The 25783-nt window shown below is 44.1% G+C and overlaps 1 protein-coding gene across 2 annotated transcripts in view; it reads right to left on the bottom strand.

Annotated features, from left to right (window-relative positions):
- The window catches only part of SYN3 (synapsin III), a 204293-nt gene that overhangs the window by 154823 nt on the left and 23687 nt on the right, over nt 1-25783 (bottom strand). For both annotated transcript variants that reach the window (XM_086753814.1, XM_086753806.1), the window contains exons 2-3: nt 23755-24248; nt 10543-10600 (exon numbers count right to left, since the gene is read on the bottom strand). In XM_086753814.1, the coding sequence (XP_086609940.1) occupies nt 10543-10600; nt 23755-24071 (375 nt within the window). In that variant the 5' untranslated portion in view covers nt 24072-24248. The remainder of the gene's footprint in view (nt 1-10542; nt 10601-23754; nt 24249-25783) is intronic.

The following is a 25783-nucleotide window of genomic DNA, read 5'->3' as shown; positions in this document are numbered from 1 at the left end:
TCCTGCTTCAAACACGTACACACACACACAGGGAATGGCAGTGGTTTAGGTGACCAGCTGGGCTTTTCTTATGAGATTACACAGTCCTGCCTTGGCCACAGCCATGCTGCTTCAGTGACCATATTGGATCAGAGATAAGAAAATATATACCTCTAAAGGGCACCCACATTTTATAAATTTAAAAATCTCAATAGATGTAAGGAGGGGAGAGTTCACGTTGAACGAATTCAACAAGAGCAGATGCTCTGGGTACTATCAGTGAGCTCCCCAGTGGGTCATGGCAAGCTCGTTAGCTTACACGTGGGTTCGAGAGGCTCTAGGGACCTGGGAGGTGAAAGGGTGGTTCTCCCACCTCTGTGTCTGGGTATGCCTCAGAGGTGTCCCACTCTGAAAGTGGAACTGAGCTGGACCTTCAGCTTCTGCAACTGAGGAATGCATCATCTGATGTGAACACTAGAGCAAGAAGGGAAAGTTTTAGGTCTGTATTTTCATGGGTTTTTAGGCTTTTCTTCAGTATTTTTTTCCATAACAGTTTTGTACTAAAGAGTACTTTACTTTGCTGGGGATGAAAATGGGCAATCTTCATTTGATGATTGGCACTTACAATCTAACTAAGTCAGTCTGACAGGCATTGTCCAAGGCAGTCAGACCAAACAAAGCTGTGTTCAGACACCTGACATCCAAACAAGCCTGGGAATCCACCGAGCTGGTAAGCACTCTGTACCAAACTGCCAGGACCAATTTCAGGCCTGCTAATGTCAAGGGCCAGAAGCAAGGGAGAAATCCACTTTGACAACCATTGTCCAGGGCACCCTGGCAAGGAGAGAGGAGCGGAGAGAGGTCTGTGGGACTAAGTTACCTCGCCCCAAAACAACCAGATACACAATCACAGCCGAATGACAATCCTAATCTTTTCCTGGCATTCGCTCCTGCTTTAACGGACTAAGTTAAGGACCGCTGCTGCTTTCATGTAGCTGCTTTGTCCCATCTGACAGGCTGCTGCTAGCTGGCATTTGGAAGAAGGCTGAAAACTTCAGTCAGCAGAAATTGTTTCCTGTTGATTTTCCAGTGCTCCCTGTATTTTTAACTTTGTGGGTTTTGTAGCCTGATGACTTCCCTTGGCTGGGATTTCAAGTCTGAGATCATCTCCAGCCTGAGTTTACCTTGCAGACAAAGAGGTCTTTGAAAGCAGCCCATGCAGATAGTGTGACAGGTAACTATGCATAAAACAGGAGAGCCCAGCTCCCCGTGGCCTCACGGAGTCGTCTGCATTAGGACTCACCGAACAGAAGGCAGCATTACTTTAGTCTGATGGTATTTTATACCAGCTTTGCAATGGTGCCAGTGGCTGCAAAAACATTTAGGGCAACAGCAAACCACGTGTGACAAACGTGACACAATCCGTCTTGAAGAATAACGTAATACAGACTGTGGGTGTAGAAATATTTTGTACCTCTGTGAGGCCCAGATTTGGGAGGATGCTCACAGATATTTTGAGGATAGTTCTATTAAAAATGCCTATTTCAGGTATTCAGATTCAGAAATCTCTCCAGATCATTTGGACTAAACCTTAAGCTACTCTCAATTTCTCCCATCAGTGTTCTCTAGGTACTAGACATCTTTTTGGTGAACTATTTTTAGAGCTTCTTTTTCTGATTGTTGAAAATAAAACAAGGAGGATTTTGTAATTTTAAATCATGTGATAGTAGAAATGCCTGGTTTGTTAGCCATAACTTTTAATGCTTCACAAGAGGCACAGGTTGAAAATGGATTTTAAGCATTTTTATACAAAACCAGAAAGCTGGGTTAGAAGGACTTCAAGACATCACATAGTCTGACTCTGTTTCCTAAGGCAGAACCAGCTCTACCTCTGCTGTTGTGTGCAGATACTACATGACCTTCTTGTATCTTCCACAGATGAGGAATCTCCTCAGGCAATCTGTGCCTTAATAACCTTGGAAAGTTTTCCCAATATTCAACCTAAATATCTCCCCTTACTTTTTAAGACTGTAATTTTTTTTTTTTGTCCTTTACTTCCTCCTGCAGAACCTGAAGACTTACTGCTTGAAGACTTATCCTTCCTTCTCCCTTATTTTCCCTAGACAAAACCAACCCCATTCTTGTAAGATTCTCTTGTAGATGATGTTTTTCAACACAATGATCAGTGTTGTTGCTGTCACTGGGATCCTCTCTGACAGGTCTGCAACTTCCTTGAGTTGTAATGGCCCAAACTCACCATGTTCTTTCAGCAGAGACCTGACCATTGTTAAGTAAGATGTAAGGCCACTCGCCTTACATATAATACTGCTGTCCATGTATTCCAGTATGGATTTGTCATATATGCAGCAATATGACTTTTTAAACTTGTATTCTGGTTGAGATATGCTGTAATCCTTGCATTGCTTTGTCTAGGCTACTGACTTGTCTTCAGTTCCCCAACTTGTGCATCTGCCATTGATGACTGGTGCGTAAGGGGCAGATTTGTCAATGTGCTTTTCTCAGTGGTGCCCAGGGAAAGGATAAGGGGCTGTGGACATAAAATGAAATACACTGAATTCCATGTAAACACAATAAAACTTTATTTTTTTTCTTTTTTCAAAAACACTGGAACAGGTTCCCAGAGAGGCTATGGAGTCTCCATCCCTGGAGACACTAAAACCTTTATCGTCCATGCTCTTGGACAGCCTGCTCTAGGTGACCTTGCTCAGAGTAGGGTATTGGACTATGAGATATCCAGATGTGCCTTCCAGCCTCAACTGTCCTGTGATAAGTCTGGTACCTAGCACATGTCCTTATTAAACATCTCTCTGCATGTCAAAGGGGAACCCCAGGAAAGCATCCCAGTTTGCTCCTTGAGCAGATATTGAGGGTCAGTTCATCTTAATTGTGGCACAGAAATGCAGGAATAGGAATAGGGATGCAAGACAGTTTCTTGGGTTTGTGTTTTGGAGGCACAATAGCTGATTTCTTTTTTTTTTTTTGTTTTTAAAGCAAGAAGGCTTAGTGTGTACATGCAGCAACAAGCACATTGGGGTTTTTTGAGCTACTGAACTTTCTAAGCTGCCATCTGTACATAACCTAACCAAAAGCTACTCAGGTTGGTTATTGCTTAAAAGGGAGACACAAAATTATATTAGATTTCTGTGTGAGTATCTGCATATACACCCCATTTGCATGTATAACATTCATACACAAATATAGCAGAGGGGGGTTTAGCACTGCCAGGGAACTGTTGCATTTTCCTCAGCACAACATGCCACACACTATAACACATACACTGGCTTTTTGTGGGGTTATTCCATCACATAAATCACAGCACTGAGCTAACTCTACAGTATGCAGCTTTCCATAAGGCAATGCGGAGTACCCACATCAGGACCCTAAGCGCAAGTTCGGTAGGTAGTCTGACAAGCCTCTCTCACCCACATGGTTGTGGAGGAAGGTGGGTTGACTTGTGACACTGGAGCCACAGGTGGCTCACAGGACACTGGGTCTCTCTTGTAGCCGGAACTCATCAGTCTCCATGTCTCCTGTGGCTCTCCCCTGCCCACTGATTGCACTCTGACCAAGGCTCTCCACTCTCCCAGTCTTGCTCCTGAAACTCCTCACCAATTATCACTTCACGTCTGTTTTTCTCCCCCTGCCCTGTGACACAAAATGCATTCACAATAACAGGCTGGTCTGGGTCATGGCTTAGGCACTTAGGATGAGGAATTACTGCTGTCTAATCAAATTATGTGCATTCCTCAGTGGATTTTATGCCTTCGTTTTTGGTGGATCTTCCAATATGTACAAGGAAACAGACTTCTATGACTTCGGCAGACACCAGACTGCATTCCTGTAGCAGCACATTTCACTCCAACCGTTACAAGCATTTCAGGGGGGAAGTAAGAGATCCCTAAACCATGCACAGGCAGAAGGGTGAACACATTGTATGGATGTGACAGGGGGAGCTCTGGGGCTGTGCATGCTTGGTGTGCATGTGCATGCGGAATTAGAGATTGCACACCCTGATTCCCCACGTCTCTTTCCTGAGACATCTTCCCTTTGGAAGGTACCCTGCTCCCCACCTTCCCCCAGTACTGGGATTGCTCTCTGGGAGAAAAGGAAGGATGGGGAGTGTCCAGCTGGGAAGGGGATACTGCTGTACAGCTCCAAGAGGAGCTTCCACAACTGCTCTTCTTAAGTCCTGAAGCTAGGATGCATGTTCCTAGGCTACAAACACTGCTGATGCTGAAGGTCCACATGCCTTGACCTGTGAGAGTGCCTTTTGGTGCATCAGCTCCTATGGCATTTGGCATTGTCTCCTAAATTTCCTTTTCAGAAGTTGTGTGACTGCCCGAAAATTGGAGCTGTGGCAAAAGCATATTTCTAAACCTTTTGATCTCAGGAAACAGCTCAAAAACATGAATTTGGTAAGCCTCCAAAAGCCAATGGAAAACAATAAAAAATTGAAGATATTATTTATTTAAGAAATTAATGATTTTTGAGTAATTCTTGCTATTTTTCCAGTTCCCTCTATTCATGGTTTCTGAATGCCTGTATGTGGCAAAGCTATGAGAACTACTGTTGCTTTTCTTGAACTGCTTTCTGGCTTTCAGTTGGAAAAAAAATTCCCTAAACGTATAATGAATAAAAATTATACAGTTATTTGATGAGAGGCTAATTTTCCTCTCATCACATACAGGCCTAGCATACTCTACCTTTTGAAAGGACCACTCTATGCCGCACATGAAAATATCACTTTAGGATGGGAAGTACAATGCAGCTGGAATTCATGATTTGTATTACAATTATCTTCTGTGAGCGCCAAGTACAACTTTTTTTTCCTGACAATGCTGCCAATGGAGTCATAATCTATACCACAAGACTTTTCCAGAAGCATGTACATAGGAGTTCACTGAATAATCATTCCCTGAAAATAAACCAGAGAGCAGGAACAAGTGAATGAGCTGTGCAAGAAGAATGCGTGTCAGATGGACAGACGGACCCACCTCGTCACAGCAGGAAATGGTGGGAAGGAGATGGGTGGACAAACAACAGGAATAAAAATTTAGATGAACCTTTTGGCCTCATCACTCCTCCTTCATCCTTTTCACCCCTCTCCGCCATCAACTAGCTAATGCCAGGAAAGATGTCTCTGAATATATTAAAATGCCTTTAGGAAATTCCTGAAGGAAAGGTGCCCCAAAGGTGGCAGATGATCTCTAAGAAGTGCTGCTTGCTCTCACTTGCTGGGTCTGTGCTCTCCTCTCTCCTTCCTGTGCTCGCATTGACCAACACAGGGCACAGGACTGGAAAAGCCCACCAGAGCCATAGGGTCTAACGCCTTGCTACTGCAGGCACCATGTCACAAAACCCTTTCTTAAACCAGTGCATTTATTAAAAGCAGTCGTGTCTCCTTTAGCCTCTGCTTTGGCAGGGTAAACAAAAAACTCAACTCTCAGCATCCTCTCATAAGTCAGGTCTCCATGGTCATCCCAATGACCCCACTCTGCACATCTCCTGCTTTGTGGGCATCTCCCTCCCAGACAGGTGGCAAGTGTGGCACCCATCTGGCCACTGCCCAGTGTCACAGTCTGTCCGATGGGTCTATGGCTGTCTGGGTCTCAGCCCGGGCTCTCCTGCCCTCTTCTGCTTCTGGGGTGTGCTGGGGATGCATGGCCATGCGGCATCCCCCTTGTGCATGGGACATGCCTAACGCCCAAGAAGACCCCCACCCAGGGTACGTTATGATCCATATGGGAAACCCCAGACTCATATGAAATCCTTAGAGCATGCAAGGCTTAGTTTTCTCTGGGACAGGGCAGAGAGTGTGGGAAAAGAGGTGCTGAATTACTATCAGTTGCCTCTAGTGATGGAAAACATTCAACATACTATAAGGCCTATGGTACAATTCCTTCTCTTCCTGAATATACTCTGTTTCCTAATGCCTCCTGTCCTCTGGTCCGTGAAGGATTGAGTATATAAAATAAAAATTAATTTTGAGAGAGACTAAAAGCAATGTGGTCAATTCCTGTGGCACCTTAAGGTTCTTCTTTAAGCTCAGCTTAACCTTAGAACCATTTAATCAAACTTACACTTTTCATTTCTAAAATAATTTCTCTAGCATTTGTATGTCTAGAGAAAGGAACAGGAGATGTATACAGTGCAGTTCTCAAAGACAGAAATCACAAGGCAAGTAAAAGCAACAACATGGATCCAAATCTATGAAGATTTGAAGAACCTTATTTTTAGCATAAAATAGTGATAGTCTTTTTAGACTCAGCTGCTCCTTAAAGCTTAGGGGTTTACCCACACTGAGTAAAACTTAAACTATCAAGGTTTTAATGGGAACAGGTCAAACAGGTTTTCACTTTTTGATCAATATTTCATTCACTCTTACGAATTACTATCATTGCTACAGAAGGGCTTGTAGTGGAAAAATATCCAAATAGTCAAAACATAATACAAATTGCCTCCAAAGAAAGAGGAGTTCGGATTCAGGAGAGCTTCCCACTGCCCCAGCCCTCACTCAGCCCCACGCCTCCACCCCAAGGAGGAGACAGGCGTTCCACGCCTGGGTTTCAGTCAAGGGTGGGCAACAATAAATCCCACAGCCTCGAAAGCACATTAATAAATATGTTTTGGGTGTTACTGTGGAAATCAGAGATGAAACGAAGTTGGAAACAAAGTCAGGCCTCACACTCATTTTAATGAGTGACAGGAGACAGCGAAGGCTGGAGGGGGTGTACCTGCCATGGTGTCCCGGTCTCTCCTATTCACTGGCACTAGGCAGTGCCCACAGCGTCTCTTTTCTCTTGCTAGTGGTAAAGGACCTAGCTGAAGAACAAGGGCTTGGGGATGGTATCAAAGTCATGCACTTCATTTCTGTGCTAAAGAACCAGAAAAACTTTTGAGAATCCATACAATCTATTTTTCATACAGGCTGAGAATTACAGAAGCAGCTTCCTCAGCAGCAGGATGGCATTTAACAGTTTCTTCCCTGCAGATCATCCAGTGTCTGATACAAACTGAATTCACCTCTTGAAGAAACTCAGTGTCTTGAAACTTCTGCCTGTTTCTCCAATTCGGCTGAACTCAGCCAATGCCTTCCACAGCGTTGGGTGTGGGGGACAGACGGAGCGAGACAGTATGATCGCATACGTCTCGCATTCCTCGGATGACAGCCAACGGGGAGAGGCAGCTCAGAGAGCTGGTAGGGATGTATAACCAGATTAGATAAGTGACTTCCCGCTGCTGAGAGAGGGAGAGAGAGTGCTGCTTTCAGCACTCCTGCTCCATTACAAATAAGTGATGTCATGACTTTTGAAAAGAAAAAAAACACCTACTATCCTGCTCTGCTTCCCCCAAAGATTACTGAAATGGCTTGCTAAGAAAGAATTAAGATGTAATAGAGATGGAGATGAAAGAGGGAGAGAAAAAGGAACAGGGCAAACTCTTCCTTCAGCTTAAACCAACTGCAGAGCATCCTGGAAGGATGGCAAAAAAAATTAGCATGGTAAGAAAAAATAGGGCAGTTGCTTCTTCCCAGTGTGGTTTTTCAAGAGTGTTTAACATTTGTATTTCCTTTCACTGCTTTCTGCCACTCAAATCTTTTTGTTACTTAGCTTCTCAGATAAAAAGTGGTTTTTCCTACAAAATATAAAAAAAATTCCTAAGGCAAACTGTATTTCTGGCTGAGGGAATAATGTGTGGTTACCTGAAGCAGGATCAAATGGAAAACTGAAAAACTAAATGCACTTACTGAGTAGAACAAGTGGCTCAAGAGGTGCCCAAGAGTCAAACTTTGATCTGATGTAGAGTTTATTTAGAACTGAACAGCCAGGGTAGGGCTTGTGCACCATGGCACAGTCTGCGTGCTGTTCATGGGACAGTTGTAGTAGTGAAGACTGGTGAGTCAGGAACTGAAAGAGCAACACATGGACCAGGCTGGTCCAGACCACAGTTCTTTCCTGATTGTTTTTTTTTTTTTTTTTTTTTATTTTTCCTGTAATAAAATTGTGGAAGAATATTCATTTTTCAGGTTGAGATGATCTGTGTTCAGCCTCAGGGAACCTGTACCACAACTGTTCAATTGTGCTTGAGGAAGAAGATGAAGAAGTGCAGCTGGAACAGGTTGCCCAGAGAGGTGGTGGATACCCCTTTCCTGAAAATATTCAAGGCCGGGTTGGATGGGGCTCTGAGCAACCTGATCTGGTTGGAGATGTCCCTGCTGCTTGCCGGGGGATTGGACTACTTGACCCTTGAGGGTCCCTTCCAACCCTAACCATTCTGTGATTTCATGATTCTAAGGAGCAATGAATGAAAATTAAATATCAAGAAATACTAAGCAAGGATGTATGGGCAAAAAAAAATGAAGGGGACAAAAAGCCAGAGTTTGAAGAAAGAAGTGCTCCTCTCTTGGCCTCAATGATACGCAGAGGGGCCTGAGGCCAGATTCGAGGACTGCCCATGACAATGCAGCTTCTGTGTTTCCCTTGATAGACGAGGATCCAGCTGGGGAAAGTGATCATCCCTTTTTCTTTTGAGATCTGGGGGAGTCAAACACAGTTCCCTGTCTGCTATGTGGAGGCTCAGTTTTCCAATCTGAGGGGCAAGAAGGGGGCAAGGAGTCCTTGTTCATTGTTCCTCAAGTCTCCTACCCACCGTGTGCTTTATTACCTTGGGCAATGCTGCAGTCATTACAATGAGTACTTAAAGAAGACTGTGAGTGGCCTGGCAATGGTACTTTCCAGCAAAGTCATGCAAGCCTTCTGGCCTTTGCTTGGAGCAATTTCGTGCCTCTTCTCAAACATGGACATTCAGACTATGTGAAAGGTACCAAAAGACAGACTGGGAGAGTCCCCCGGAAAGAGTCCTAGGGGAAGTTCGATAAGCTAACTAGTGATGATGACGAGGGTCATTACTGGGTTTAACCCATCAGGGATCAAGTGTCCACTTCTGCCCTTCTCCTTTCATCAGCCATTTGAAGAGAGTCCATTTATAAGGTGCTCAAGTGCAATAACCTTTGAGGAGAGGGACTATAAGGGGAAAGGCAGAGGCTGGAGGCTTAGGAAAGAATTAACAGGTCATTTTGAAGAGTAACAGGTCTAGCTTTGAAGATGACCCTGCTTTGAGTGGCAGGGGGGGTTGGATCAGAGGTTTGAAGGGCAAATCTGAATTATTATTCGATTCTATGTTTCTATGTGAGAAATGTGATTCTTTTTTTTTTTCTTTTTCTTATTCTCTTTCAGGACATTTACCGAAGCAGCCACCAAAATAAAGACTTTGATAGAGAAGTGCAAGTGAGGATTGTTCTTGTTAATACTAGCCAGTACTAACAAGTGTGATACCAATTAAAAAAAAAGAAAAATGAAGTGTTCATAGTATCATAGCTGCAAAAAATTTGACTTGCTAACTTTTCTGTCCCAGACAGAGCCTTTGATCAAAACATACAGGCTCATGCATAGTCCTAGGTAACTGGACAGCACCCCTTTGAAAAGAGAAGGAACACCTTGTCAAGGGCAACAGGGCCTGAGAAAGTCTTCAAAACCACTGCGTTAATACTTCTATACACACACACACACAGCAGAATCACCAGCTTTCTGAAGACAGAAAATATCAGGTCATTCAAAGAGCAGTCACCAGCTTTCTTCATCCATCCAAGCAATTTTATTACACTACTGAGTATAAAACAAGCATATGATTCAGGATCACCATCTGACATCTACATTTCTCTTTTCTTATTCCTGCTTTCAAGTTAGGTGCCTGCAGATGATTATTAGTAGTTATTTCTATTTTGACAATAGCATCCAAAGTCTCAGTCAATACTAGGCCTTCGTTTTGACAGACACTGCACCAACGCAGAGAGGATGGAAAAGCTCCCAATGTGAAGAGTTTTCAACTAAAATGAACGGCTAGTGCCAAGGCTAACAGAGAAACAGAGAATTTGTCCAATGCCCTGCAGAGCACATTTAAAAACAGGTCATGAGTCTCATTACTGTTCCTATGGACTTTGAACAGATAAAAATATTTTTCTGTACGTAGTTATTTTGCACACTCAAACCAAACGTTTTAGGCTTAAATCAGGATAAGTCAGAAAACTTGTATAGCTTGCATGTGGAACCTAACATCACTGACATGTACTGATGCACACTGTCTTTGCACCTTTTCAGACACATATGTGGAGCTGTGACGTAGTCTTCCAATTGAATTGTCATGGTTTGTTCCCAGTCAGCAATCGAGTACCATGCAGCCAGTCGCTCCCCCTCCCCCTCTCCAGCCAAAACCAAGACAGGAAGAAATTGTAGTTGCATCACCAGAACAGAAAATTTCATTTTAAGGTGAAATAGTGACTGATTCTGCAAAGGTGGGAAGGATGAAGGGATGGCCCAATAACATGTTTTCATTTATGGCTTCCATAATTCTATAAAATGGACAGGCCTTAAAACTGCTCATTAGTTCCTTTCTTCTCTTGAAGAACATCCATGGATTATCTGTTATTAAGACCTCAGCTCCCTCCACACACATTTCTTAGAGCCAAATTCAGTTGTCACTGACCTGTTCCACTCTGATATCAAATTCTCCATTCACCTTCTTCCCCTGGAAATATCTGGCCCTGCAGAAGAAACAAGAGATAGATATGGTTAAAGAAGATTTTTGGCTTTCACTGCATACTGTTTTGCTCTGCATTTCCCTTTTTGCTGAAGAATTTCTATCCAGCTCACAGAATGTTTTCCTAATTCCTATCTTCTTTCAGCTTTTTGTTCTCCAGGAGAAATCTGCCAAACCAGATGAAAACCACATTGGAAAGTTCTTTCAAGGCTTGTGACTTTTTCATTTTATTTTCAAACTGAAAACCAAATGCTCTCCTAATCTTTCCCAGAGCAACAACTCTAATCAATAATTCCTTGCTATACTTCATTTAATACCCAATATTTACTCTGTAAAAGAAGGACAGTAACATGTGGCGTAGCATCAGAAATCTCTTCTGATGTTGAGCAAGGTGAAGAACTTGCCTTGCTATTTTGCTACAGACCTTCTCTACCATTCTGTTTGTCTTTCTGCTGCTGATTTAGAGAAACAGTATCTGAATCTACAGGGTCACTAATGAAGGATCTTTTCTCCTGAACTGAAAAACCGTATTTGCTTTGGAGTTGAACAGTGTCTTGAGAAGGACTTCATACCTTCCATCACCTCTGCTCCTAGCTGCCTATGCTATGCAGACAACAAAGAACGTCCAGAAGGATCGGTTGTTCATGAGAGGTGAAGGCTGACAGTAGTGCTGGAGAAGAAAACATAGGAAAAGAGCAGGCAGTTTTAGCTTTTTTATTCATATTTGTGTATAATGCCCCTTATATTGATTAGTCAGCAGCAGAACCGCCAATAGAATTTTACCTGTGAATATTTCTCCCCAGTTCTTCCACTCATCAAACAAGCTCGACAGAAGAAAACATGAATTTATTTTCTCAGACCTCCCCCCTAAAACTTCAGGAAGAGCACGTAGGTTTCAAAAAGCTCTTCTATTTGGAAAGCACTAAAAACACAGTTAAGCTCTGCAAGAGCTGTTTCCAGAGACAAAGTAACTCTGCGTTCTGTTTCCAATTGGCAAAGACAGGATAGAATAAAGAAGTAAAGGAAAATGAGGGGAAGTCGGCTTTGCTCCCTGTTTTATAGTATTAGCAAAAAAATAAACTGGCTCACATTTTTACTATGTGTCTATTTGTTCCAATAAAAAAGGAGAGACAGTAGGAAGGCAATTTTCCCCACGGCTGAAACATTACTTTTCAGCTGAATGCTTCCCTCCCTCAGCAACATGAAATGTAAATAAAAAAAATGTTGTTTTGTTTTGTCATCCTGGCTCAAAACCAAGTAAAAAGTTTTCATTTTATTAGAAAAAGACATTAAAAATGTCAAAAGTTTTCTGCTTTGTTCTAAGAACAGTATCTAAAGGCTGTATCACGCCTCCCTTCCCAGGCAGCCCATCCATCAGCATGGTGCTAAGAAGACCTCTGCATAGATGTCAGTGAGGGACAGTGCAGCAGCCAGGTGTGACCGAGACCAAGGAGACTGAACAACCCCTGTCCAGTAGAAAAAGCAGAGCTATGACCATTTTCCCTCCCCTTTTTGAATTTATGAGCGTTGCATGAAAAAAAAACAACTCATCAGACAAGCTGAGACATCACACCTCTAACAACAAACAGGAATGCTAAATGCACTTAATAATTCCATCTTATTTCTAGAGGCATGGCTCTTGAGGGTCTGGTAACATTCCCCACTCCTAAATATTTGCAATATTGCTGGAACCCGCGACTTCTCAAAAACTGGAATGAGCTTTAAGTGGGCCCACAGGAACTGGTCTGAAATTTGAGGCACACTATTCACTGGTACAAGCTTGTTTTTATTCCCAGCATGCTCATAATGTATACTCCTTACCCACTTTTATGAAACACACTTCCTCCCTCTATGGCCTCTGCTCTCTGCCGACCAGCTGGTTGCAAGCTCCTTGGTGCTGCTTTGCTTCAGCTTGTAATGAAGTGTGATTAACTGTGATCTTCAGCCTGGTACAGATGGAGCAAAGAGGCTTCCACTGCCTGGTGCAGAAAATTAGCCTTCACATGGTTAAAAAAATCCTCTCTCCCATTTCTGCAGCACTGGCTTTGCTCATGGATAGTCACAGAGGGCACATCCAGCATGAGGAGTCATGGGAGTAGAGCAAAGGACCTCAACTTGGACACTACGTGATGTCTCTTTCTTATCCCTCTTGACATCTCTTTCTTATCTCTCTTTCCACACAGGTTGTCTCATCCCATGTCTCAGATAACTTTCTTTTAACAGCACAATATATCACTTTCTAACAAAGACAGCCCCCACAGGAGGGTTAACCTGCCCTGAGTGTCTCTGAAGACTACAGATGCTAAACAATTTGCAGCCAAATATTTTGGTCAACCCATCACTTTGACACAGCTCAGGGTAAGAATGAAACACTTCTTACTGAAACATCTCTGAAATAGATAGGGGTATTTTCAATTTGCACCTGGGGTTTTGGAGCCCCTGGGCAGTAGAGGCTATCATGCTGAAATGAAGAATTGCTTTAGCCTCACCCTGAAGCCCCTGAAATTTCAAGCAAAGTGAAATTGTTGCTAATGCTGCAGAAACATCATGATGTCTCTGTTGCAAGAGGGAGAGTTTCTTGTCAGTACTGTGTGATGTATGAAATGGCTTCTGGTTCCTACAGTGGATGTGAGATGAAGGAAAGGAAAACCATGGTGCTCTGGCAGGAGAAAGAAAGATGGATGCTTCTGGCAAGTGAGACTGTGCAAGACATTTGTAGATGTTCTCTGCCCTAAAACCACTTGAGCAAGGCTCTTCCAGACCTCTGCCTAGGAAGTGGCATGCTGCAGGGTTATCTAGACAGCCTGCAGTGCAGCAGGGGAATGGCACCTAGAAGACCACTCAAAAGCCTTTCTGGGGAGCCTCAGAAGTGCCCCCATTCACCTGCAACACAGCCAACTGCCAGCAGATCAGAGGAGTGGCTCATTACCCAGGGAGGCTGGCTGTCTGCCTGGCATCCCCCAGCTCGGGGCAGCGGGCAAGTCACTGGCCATGCAAACCCACTCGCTTTCCCAGGCAGCCTGCAGCACTGACCACTGCTTGGTCAGCCATCCCTTTATTTTAAAGCATGGCAGATGTTCAACCCACTGGAACACAGCATTATAGCTTGGCTAGGCAGGGTGCAGATGGGGTGGTGCGGTTGCTGTGATCTCAGCAAATTAGCGTGTAAACATGTTTTGACTGAAGAAAAACTGCAGGGCCATGCTCAAGAGCAGTTCCTGGGTGGGATTTACAGTGACAGGCAATGCATTTAAATGTGGCCGCGCTGGCTGGGAGGGAGGAAGCACCATAATAAACAGTCAAAGGTCTGTCCTGGCTTCCACGGAGAACACTTGCCTTGAACTGCTCTCTCTTTGTGATGAAGAAGCCACATGCTCTGGAAAAGGACATATTTTCTGGGTGCAAGGGCATCAGACAAACATAACTTCTGCTTTCTGTCTCAGTCCTGACATGATTACAGGGCCACAAGAAACCTGATTCCTCTTCTTATGAAGTAATTTGGAAAGAATAAAAGCTTATTTTCCAGAGCTGCCATTAAACGGTCCCAGTCTGCCTCAGCAACTGTGGTTGGAGGAAGCATATACACGATTTTCTGTCAGATATGGAGTGTATCCTTAATAGCGTCAGGGAAAAATAAATTATCAAGTCAGCTCCAGTTACCTACATAAGAGTTGACTTACAGAAAGTCCATGTATAACATTAGTGCCCTCAGGTGTTTGCAAAGCAGCTGTCTGAGCAAGGGATGCCAGCACTGAATCAAGAGTGCAAACACTCCTCTAAGACACTCGAATACCAGCGTTTATCCCTCTGGTGTCACTGACAGCTGGGACAGCTCGTACTGCACCTACGCAAGGGATGCCCAAATCAGTGTGCTCCCCTGCACCTTTGTACTAATGCCTGTAGTTTGCAAACACAAGGATTGAGTCCTGATGAGACATGAAGCCTCCCTCAAAGCCTCACAGGCCACCAGGCCCGGGGGGGTAGAGCTAGGCCAGTGGGCTACAGGTAGGGGAGCTGGGGCCAGCCTGCACCGCTGTGCTGCTCCAGCATCATGGGGAAACACAGCACAGGAGAAGCAGCTCCCACATGTGAAGCAGGGACTGCAGCAAAGGGACAAAACTTATGAGTTACTTCTGTTAAGAGAGCACAGACAGGTCACTGTAAGTGACTTTTAGCCTGCAGTTTCTCTCTGTACGATACACGACCAGTTAGCTTGCCTTGTTCTCTTTCTGCTTTGAAAGAAAAGTAGGTGCAATGAGCGCTCAACCCATCAGCCAATACACGTGCTCAGCACAGGAATCCTGGAGAGGCTTTTTATGCAAAGCTTGTACTGTCTCTCCTAGAGTTACTTCTCTCTAACTCTGCTTTTTTTTTTTTTGTCCTGGTACAAAGAAGCATATCCAAGCTGCTTCAGAGCACTGCTTCAGTGTTTTCCTCTGGATCTATAGGAAACAGAGACATCAGGGATGCAACAGGTGGCTGCACAACTTCTGCCAGGCTGGAAAATGCTCTGCACAGGTGAGGAACAGGAAAATATGCCCAGTTCAGCTAGAGAAAGTGCCCAAGGAGCTCTTCCCAAGGTACAGTGCCACTAGACAGCAGCCCATGTAAGAAAAGATGCAGACCACCAGCTTCAGCATTGGGAAGGGAGTAGCCAGGAGGGACAAAAGATCATGATGGACTGGAGGAGTACAGTGATTCAAAGCTTAAAGCTGTTCCTGCAGGACCATTTGCTGCCTAAAGCAGAGGATATGACACATTATGCAGTTTTGAATACAGTCTGGTATTTTGTATTAAATTAATGGAACTTCTTCAGGGTATCATGTAAAAAGGCTCCTGTGTGAAGTAATTTTCTAGGCTAGGAAGAGATCAAAGACCTATAGCTCAAATTTTCCTATGAGACACCTCAGTGGAGCTGACGTAGCACGAACAAATAAGCTTGAGCCCAAATCCCCTGTTATGTGAATGAACCCAGGCATTTTTGGGGCAACACTGTTCGACAGAGGCTGTGAAATACAAACTCAGGAACAGGCTTCTACCTTCATCCCAGAGAAGTGGGCTCAGTATCACTGAGAGCGTGCCAAAGAGGGGCACTGGGATATTGTAATAGCAAATTCCTCCAAATCCTCTGATTGAGCTTGTGCCTACAGAGCAAAACACAACCAGCAGAGAAAGCCAAGTCACCCATTGGATGGAGACTACTTCTTATCCAGAGCAGGAAGCAGCCTTTCCCACCCTGTGGAACCAGAGCAAACATGCTGAGGAGAGGGGAAATATGCAGAACTTTTGGGAAGAGGTGGGCAAGGGAGCAGGTGGAAGAAAGAGGGAGAGAAATGGTGAAGAAGAAATCCGGGTAAATAAACCAAAAGAGATCTACGGGTAAATACTAGAATTATCTGAATTATTTCCCTGGAATCACATTACACTTATTTCTCGCAAGCCCTTTGGGAAAATAAGGCATGTAATTTCTTTCTGGATCAGCCTGGAAAAGGCGAGGCTGAAGCCCCCTGGATTGGATGAGGGGGGACCTTGGGGAGGGATGGGAGGGGGTTAGCCACTGTACGAAATCCCCGTGTCAAAGGGCCTGGGGGCCCAAGTGATGCACAAGGCACTCACTGTATGTCTGCATTGTCTCCTTCATAAAAGGGGCTGGGACTGGGAAAAAGGAGGCAGTTTCCAGGATACTGGCCAGCAGCCGCTGGAATGTCCCGACCCCCCCAGCCCCTACACGTTATAAAGGGAGGGGAGGGGGGAGGAGAGATGCATTTGTGCCCTTTTTTCTTCAGGGGTGAAAACAAGGATGGTTTTCCTTTCAGGGTCCAGGCCTCAACTCCTTCACTGCTTCTCCCCAGTTTAGCAATTCCTAGCTGCAAATAGTAAGGACTTTTGAGATGGTCACGTCCTGGCTGCCCAGGACATAGGGAAGAGAAAAATCACTCCACAAATGTCAAGGTCTGCAACCTACTGGAGCTTTTGTCCACATCTGCTTTGGCCCACAGAATTTTACACACCGTTCAGCTGTGGGGTGGACTGGTTGGTAGTTTAATATTTGTTCTGTAAGAGCATCTTGGGCCAGGTGTGGGGGGTGTCAGGATGCTAAAAGTGGTGGATAAGCATCATGGATGTGTGCTTCGACACCTCAGAAAACAAGGTCTGAAATACAGGTTAAATGGATCAGAGGCAACTGCAGAAAGAAGGAAAGGGTACCCATACTGTACAGACAGACAGGGAGGCACCAAGAGGTAAATCTAAGTTTTGGGTTGGGTCAAAAGGCAGCCCTGAGTACACTGACACTTTGCCAGGAGCTCCACAAAAGTTTCCGCTCCAGCCCCAGGGTGCAGCATGGTGTCTCCCCGGGGCAAAGTCACCTTGCTCTTGGTGCTGTCACCACCTGGCTTGCTGGAGCCATGGAACAGAGAGCCAGCTCAGAGGTGCTGCAGGTAAGTCCTCAGTGTCCGAGGCCAGGCCGTGGGAACAGACCGCCTTTGTCGCCTTCTGGGAAGAACCACAAGACCCAGCCCACTCTGGTTACCGTAAAACAACCCCTGAGGCATTATTTGTTATGGGATTACACTAAGGAAACGCCTCTGCTGTAGAGGTTTCTATCGGGCTGTGATGGTGGTATGGAGTGGGGTATTTTTTTGATAAAGGAAGTCCTCATGGTGAGGTCCTTGATGAGATCCCAGGTCCCACCCTACAGGGCTGGAATGATTTTCTTGGCTTGAATACACACAGAAAGGGAAGCTTTGGTGCAGGAAGAGAGAAGAGCTCTTAAAAATCTTATTTTGTGCATCCTTCTGTTCTCTCAGGGAAACAAAGGCCTGTTTTTGGGGCAGACCTGGGTTGGCAATCCACCAGCACTTTTAACGATCGCAGACACAACCATTCAGGCCATTCTTTCTGTTCAAGGAACTGCAGAGTCCCACACAATATCGGCCTCCCAGCATCTTCCTGTGCTGCCTCCTGCTTGTGAAACGGGGGTAATCAAAGCTGTCCCCCCTCAAGAGAAGCAGCAGTAGTTAGTGCAGCACTATTGCTTTTGGGCACAGCTTTTTGTGCATCTCCGAGCTGTCAGGATAGGAAGGACACTTTGCTGTAGGTCTGATCCCCCACCCAGGCTACATCGCGGTCACATTCCTCCTGGCCACAGAGAGCTTGGGGAGGTGGTCAGGCGGGGGGTGGGATCTGCTTTAAGTACAACATGAGGCAGCAATTTCATTTTGCTTATTATCAAAATAGTACATTGCTGGAACATCTCCACATTGCTAAATCAGGATGGTATGGCCTGGAGCTGTTTGCAAGGGGTATCATTTTGTTGAGGATTGTGCAATATTTTATTCCAGCCCACTTCTGCCCTCCCTGAACTTGAGGAGCAGGGGGAACAGGGCTAACTTGAAGCAACACTGGGGCAGGGCTGCTGGCTTTCAAGCAGAAGAAATCTGGCTCACAAACCTTGAGAAATACATCTGAGGGATTTATTTTTTTTTTTAATATGTATAGGACTAGGCAGGACATTCTGAGGTTAAATTCTATGCATTTATAGGAACTCTGGTAAAGCAATTAGGGTCCCAGATTTGACTTGCATTAACATATTTATAACCTGGTAGGGAATGTTTTCCATATTCCTTGTGTCTATTTTTGTAATGATACTAATCCTTTACATTTCTGTATCACCTTTCATTTAGGAGGACTAGATCCCAAGTTGCTTCACATATGCAGGACAAAAATACAGGCAGACATGATGGTAATATACCTAAAACAGACTGGAAAGCAACGTGATAGATGCAATTCATTGAAAATCTTTGACAGCCTTACCTTGTTTTCACCCCATGCCTGTATGCTAGGGAATATAGAAACTCTTCATGCTGCTTCCAAGCATGTGCGTGCACACAAACACAGACATACATTTAACACAAACTTGCCTCCTCTTTCCCTAAAGTGGAATTTTTGCCCTCAAGTCACACTTGGCATGAATTATAGGAAAAGAAATATTTAGTCCTGAGTAGACATGGGTAAATGATGAAAATGTAAGGTTTTTAGCCAGATTAGTGAAAACAAAAATTTTACTTGCAAGTTTTTTCAAATTATAGCTGCATAGTTGCATAGTGAAACCTTAAAAGGTCATCCCTGCACAATAAAAGCTAATTCATAATAATTTATTCTCAGTTACCACCATGTTAGATGATTATGGGCTTCTTATTAGGAAAAACAGACAAAACCTTGCAATTTAACCTGCAAGTTCCTGAGTTCAAGCTTAAAGTATCGATAATGAATAATAATAATAAAGATAAATGATAAGGAAGTCCAAAGCCAAAAGCTAGTCCAAAACTTCCCATTATATTTGAGTTAGGTACAGAAATATTCCTCTGAATGGGAGCCTCACTATATCATCTTTAGCCTACCGAAAGCATGAAATGACTCATGACACTCATTGAATATTCTTGAAAAGGAATTCCTTCGAAAAAAAAAAAAAAGGATTTAGGGAGGCCTACATTACTAAAATTCAGTATTACTGTTACTATTTGACCAATTATATTTTTTTGACATATGACATATTTAAGGCTCAATATTGTCGTGTGCTAGAAGAAGTAAAAATAGTTTTATTTTAATAAAAAAGGATTGATAATTTCCTCTGAACGGTATAAACCAGTAATCCTGCCAGGTCAGTCCATAGTTAGACCTGAATCATGACATTATTGCTGTACAAAGAACCATTTCAGATGTATTAAGAGGATTTCATTCAGTATTAATCACAGTTTTTCCCCTCCTTCACCTTTAAATTTTTGAAGACAGTATGTTCAGGCAGATTTGGCTGTAAAGTAGATAGGAAAACAATAATGCAATTTTGTGTCTCCTAAAATATCCTCTGTGGCTTTTTTTTTTTTCTGTGAAACATGGCACAAGCCCTGCGTGTAGAACCATCGCACATAGGGCACATGTATTTTGTGCAAGACAGCATGTAACACTGTTAGCACTTAAGATGGCCTGAAATTTGGAGAAAACATACCAGTGGCTTTGAAAAACTACATAAGATATTTCACAAATTCAACCAAGGTATCTAATAAATGCAACAAACCCAACTTTGTTATGATATCTGGTCTAAAAAGCAATGTTTTTAGCACATGTTGTTAAATGGGAGCCTTAAGCTGTGCTTGATCGCTTCCCAAATAAGCTGTTTAAACACGAAGCATTAGGCTGGAAAGCTGAGCACTTTCACAGCGGACAGGGGTTAGCAATTCACAGTACTAAATCCTGTTTGATCCGCTGAGAAATTCAATCCAGCAAGAGCGTGATTTTACTTAATAGCGCGTTGGGCAAGGAAGTTGCCAGCGGTGGGATGCGTTCCTCCTGGCTGAGGTCGGGCTGCCGGAGCTGGCCCATCTGCCATGATGTGGGGTGCTGCCACCCTCCTTCCTCATGGTCCCGCTTCCTTTTGCTGTGGGTTTGCGTGTGTGCGGTCGTGCATTCATTTCTGAGCTTCTTTTTTTTCTTTTTCTGGCAGCTGCTGTAGGTGAGTTGTGGATGCATTTTTGGAAGTCTCCCAAGGCACAGATACTCCACAGATACTGAAATCTGTACCATTAATGGCTGAAGGGAAGCAGAGCTTTTCCCTAGCGTGTCAGTGCACAGATATATTCTCTGCTAGGGTTGCCTCTGAGGGCTGCCTGTCAAAGCCAAGAGCATGAGGGAGCCGTACATATAGCGTTTTCCTCTTGTGCACATCCTGCATGCAGCAGAAACAACTGTGTGCTTCCTTACAATGCACTAGAGCTGGGTCTTGGAGAAGGATGGAAAATTTGTCAAAACATTGCCATTTGAACAGAAAGCTGGGCGAGTTCCCTTGTTTTTGATGGAATGTACCTTTCTTTTACTGCTGCTAATGCAGAAAGCAGCTGATCATATTCTGTGGTGCTCACATTATTTTTATAGTACTTTGCCTTTGGAATAAACCAGAGCATTTTAGGTGTTAAGAGTGGTAAGGATTTTATGAAGGAAGACAGGCCATGGATACTCCTCACTTCCTCCAGACCTCTGAGAGTTGAGTGCTATACTGTACCATTATAGACATAGTGGCTCCTTAAAAATAGAAAGGGTTGCCATTTGTCACTTTGAAGTGTATTCAACATGCACTTGCCTATTTGGGTGGTTAGAGCATTTCGTCATGCACTTGTGCAACACCTCATCCTAATCCACAACTGCAGCCCTTTGCCTCTGCTGTAACACAAACAGTGATGATAAATTAATGTCTGGCTTGGCAATATTGCTACAGTCTCCAATTGTGAGAAAGTGTTTTCATTTAGAGAAGAGAAATCAAACGGCAGATCCCACTGTCTCTCACCCTTCCTGTCTGTGAATAAGCTGGTCCTTGTTGTAAACCCCATGCAATTTGCTGTGGGGGAGGAGGCGTTGTGGAAGCCCCCTGCCCTTAAAATAAAGGTAGTAGCTTCAGTAGTTATTTCTTAGGGATCTTTTCTAGTAGAGTTAACTATTTCAAAAGAAGAAGGAGAGGGTTTATTGAAAACCAAATAGGGTGCACAAGCAGCAAGAACCAGAGCATGTAGAGCTGAAATGCATTGCAAACATGATGCTTCTTGTAATCCCAAAATCACTAGCACAGAAGTAACAACCAGGTTGTGTTTTACTCTCCAAATCTGAGACTGTTCCCATTTGTGATGCAGGGTGGACAACCAGAATCCCTGGATAACCAGCTTCTTCAGCTGTGCTCCCACAAGACAAACACTGCTGCCTGGGGCTGGTCAGCCTCAGCTCACACAACACCCTGGTTGAGACCAAGAAGATGACTGGCATTGCTCAAAAGTACTTTACCAAGAATAAACACCCACGGAGCCATGGAGCCACTGCTCTCCAGTGCTGCTCTCAAGGGCTCGCCGAGTTTCCTGGAGACACAAAAATCAGCTGCCAAGTAGCACTCCTGGCCCACTGGAGTGGTTGCATCGGTACGTTCTCTCATAAAGGACCACATGTCACATTTAGGCTGGGGAAGTTTCTGGGCGTGTGTTTCTATCCATGCTACAAAGAGACACGGAAATCTGTGGCAGGCAAGGGTTAGTAATGTTGTTTCCTTGGTTTTCGTGTCATACATATGTCAGGATGCAGTCATGAATGAATACACAAGTTTTGTTCAGTGCCTTCACAACCTTAGGGAGAGCGAAGTCAGGGAGCCTTTGCAAGCAGCATTATTTGATATCTGCAAGCTTGTGGATAGAGGCAGAGAGCTGGCAGAAATGAAAAAGGTCTCCCATCGTGTGTGGAAACTAAGTTATAGACAGCAGAGGGATAGCCAAGACAGCAGGATGTGCGGAGTTCTTACACACGAGTGGAGAAGTGAAGACAGGATGGGTAGCCGTACCTCCTCTTTATATCTCCCAGCTGCTGCTCCATGGGCAAGCTCAGCTCACCAAAGAGTCTGCACAACAGAGCAGCAGCTGGGAGATATAAAGGCAGGGATTTGAATGCAGTGTGTATTTTAAAACAGGAAGACACTGTAACAGAGCCCAACCCCTTGTCCTTTCCCCTGCCCAGACTACCTTCGGCACTATTAATCTCAAGGAAAAACTAGATTGGCCTTTGAGCTAGGGCTTTCCTCTCTGATTACAGTGTTTAGACTAAGCAGTGCCGGCAAAGCCCCAGATGCTGGAGCTGTGCGTTCGAGGCACTCCCATCCCCAGCCGGAGGATGCTGCGTTAAGGGACTGCCACCTGGCAGCATCTTCAAGGAACTGCAAAAACGCTCAGCAGAGATGCAGGCTTTTGAGCATCAGCCTGGCTGGGAGACCTGCGGGTACACCCAGGAAGGAGAGATTAGGGTTGAGCCAGACTGGTGTTGCCGACTGAAGACTATCTGGTGTTAAGAGGCTGCTGCTGTGATAAAAGACACTAGGCCACCGAAATGTTTGATGTGACAACCGCCCAATCAGGGACTTTCTCACTCAGTTAGAAAGTTGTTTCTCCTTTGAGAACAAATCCCACTGTTTTCCTTCTCTTCCAGTTGGCTGAAGAATCCTGACCTAGTTGTACTTGGTCATTGCCCCTTTTTAGCCAAGAGCTAAGCTCTTGCTTTGTGAAGATACACCCAGGGAGGCAGGTCCCACCTTGTACCTGCTCTCTTAGGAAAGCAGAGGAGACCATAGGTGGCAATTTTACTGAAGAGTGGAGTGGGATGAAAAGAACAATAAAATAATGTCCCTTGGCCAAGGTCTGGTAACACAACTTCTTTTATTTTGAAGTCTTCAATACAATTCCCTTGCTTATGCTACCCTTTTTTTTTTTTTTTTTTTTCTGTGTTGTAATGAGCTGGAAGACAAAAAAGAGATTCTCCTCAATGCATCTTCTGGATTTTCCCCCAAAGAGATCTCCCAACCAGCTTGCCTAAATCTTTCTAAACCAGTTGACTTTGAAAAGGAGCACACAGCAAGTAGTAAGTCATTTCTCTAACATTTCAGAAGACTTAAGGTCTCCTACCCTTTGGAAATTGTCATCTACTGCCCAATATCACAGGAAACAAACTTCCAAACTTCCATTTGCAAACAGATGCCTGCATGAACAAGACTAATTTGAGGCTTAGCCGAGCCAGAAAGCCTTTTGCCAAAAGTTGCCGTACATAGCAGGTGAAGGGCCCTTGACCACTGAATGAACTCCAGTCGTTACTATTGGTAGTAGTAAGTTTGGGTTATCTTTTTGTAATTTATGTACAAATTTACATAGAGATAAAAGCTCAAGGGAGATTGAGAGCTGGAGAAATTGAGTCCTTTTTTTACTTTTAGAGCCAGCACAAACAGTAGGCTAAGGTCCTGAACCACATCACTAACACACTTTCAGCTGTGACTTCTTCAGACCATTGCTAGATGTGACAAGCTCAGCTAAGCCTACTGAGTCAAGAATGCCTTATGTGTGCTCATATACTGAGGCTATGAAGAACTTTGCCAATGAGTACCAAATGAACAATTTTCTCTCAAGAAATATAGGAGAAGAGTCTACTCTGCCATTTACACAAGTCACTGGACAGGCACCGACCTGGGGCCAGAGTTGGTGACCTAGATGTGAAAGCATGCCTATAGCCCCCTGCAGATGCCCCGTGCTCTCCAGATACCTCTCATCCTCCAAACTTCATGGAGCAGGGAGGACAGAGATGACTTACCAGTCCGTGTGCGCATCATCGATCACCAGGAGGATCTTAGGTTTCTGGGCCACAGGTGGTGTTGGGCTGGCTGAGTGATCTATTAGTCCTGCAGCCGCTTGTGTAGTTTGCTTCATGGCACTGGAGATGGAGCTGAAGATGCTGGTGCCAGCAGAGGGAGAGTGTGAGGGCTGCAGCGGCTGTGGATGCTTTCTCTCCATGGCAGGAGAAACTGGGGAGCTTGTGGAGCTGTCGGGGCGCTGCAAGTCCATCATGTAGCCATTGGGCAAATTTGCCACGAAACTACTGTCTGACAGACGCCTCCGGAGGAAATTCATCGTTGCAGCGTTGTGTGGAAACCTTCTCAGCAAGAGCGAGGCTGAACAACAGTGTCACCAGCCACGGAGAACGTTTCTGGGTGTGTGTAGCCTAGCAGTCCAGGCAGGCAGGATTTCTCCCTTGAACTCCTATTGGAGAAATACACCTTAGTTTTTCAGTTATATTTTCTTTCTTTCCTGTGGGAAGAGAATCAAAGATACATATGTGAGATACATACTGTGAGTCTGAAATAAGAAAAACTCTTTTGGCCTTTTAAAGGAGTACCTTAATCAATGAGAGGAAAAAGGACTACTGGGTTCTGTGCAGCATACTACACTGGTATAGCCAAACAGACAGGATAAAGTACATTTCATGGCACTCCCTCATCCCAAAACATCTTCTGGTTGGGTCAGACCAGCTTGCACTGGCTTATGGGCTAACAATTCTATACCTGTTCACTGTGGAGAAAGAAAAAATATTCTGACTGTTAATGTTAATTTTCAAAAAAGAGAGAGCTTATTTTTAGTATTTCATGTGTTAGAAATAATGCGTGCTTGTTACAGAATAACCAGTAAATGATCCAGTAGGATAAAAAGTTATACCATCTTTGGGAGGCTTGTAAGCAAGGCTCTGAATTAAAGGACTGAATGTCCTAAATTTAAATAGCTTATAGAAAATAAATAGAAAAATCCCCATATACATCTTGATCAGTGGCAGATTCAAGCTGCTCGTTTCTGTCCCTGCTGCTCTCTGCACTCCAAATTAGACTTTGAGCCAAGTGCATGCTGGTGGTTGCTAGACAGAGCAGACTACCTGATTTTACAAGTTCACTGGTAGGATTTTTGCAGGTACTCAAAAGTAGAAGTCTGGCTGTCTAATCTTCACATACCTTTTTTTTTTTTTTTTTCTTCCTCTTTCTCCTGTTGTTGGGTGTTTTGTTTTGTTTTCTTTTAAGAAGAAAAGTTCCTTACTTTGCTTTTCTTTTGCAGAGAGAAAATGAACAGTGTGAAATATAAGTATCTAGCTCTTCTCCACTGACTATAGTATGATGACTTTGTTTTTACCCTGAACACTTGGTTTTTCAGCAGTTAAATAATCTTACAGAGTTAGTAGTTATTTTTAATTTTTTTTTTCACCCAGATGTGAGATTTCCACAGTAATCCCCCAAGACATTTTATCTGCTGAGACAGTCTTTGAGTCTTTGACCAGAGGCTGATTGCTGTGATTTAGGAGGGGGGGAAGAAATGTATTCCTAGTAAAGCAAAAATTTTTTCAAGACAGACATATCTGCTGCAACAAAAGTGAGAGTTATCCTATATATCAAGTGAGATGAGTCGCATGAATTCCTGGAATCATGGTTAAATCATGCCTCAAGCCCCTTCAAGTCTTTTTGAATGAGACCCCTACAAACACTGGAGCTCCTTGCTTTCAGCTGCCTGGATTGGCCTCCCTCACTGCTCATGCTCTTGTCCCAGTCTCTAATTTTCCCCTAATGGCAGGAAACTCTCTTCCCAGTTGCTCCAGGAGAGCTCAACGTCTGCAAATCTCCCTCCTGGAGCTGTGGTCGAGAGCTCATAGAGCAACCAAACAGCTTTCTTACAATAACCTGTTATGTATTTCCACCTACAGGGATTTAGAAAGCTCTAGAGACAAAGGATTCAGACCTGTCTATGCCCATACCTCCCTTAGACCCCAGAGCCTTAGGGAGGCTTGGATGAGCCTGCCTGGAGTA

The sequence above is a fragment of the Chlamydotis macqueenii genome, chromosome 1 (assembly GCF_036417535.1).
Source record: "Chlamydotis macqueenii isolate bChlMac1 chromosome 1, bChlMac1.mat, whole genome shotgun sequence".
NCBI classification, from domain to species: Eukaryota; Metazoa; Chordata; class Aves; order Otidiformes; family Otididae; genus Chlamydotis; species Chlamydotis macqueenii.
This window is presented reverse-complemented; position numbering and strand designations above follow the sequence as displayed.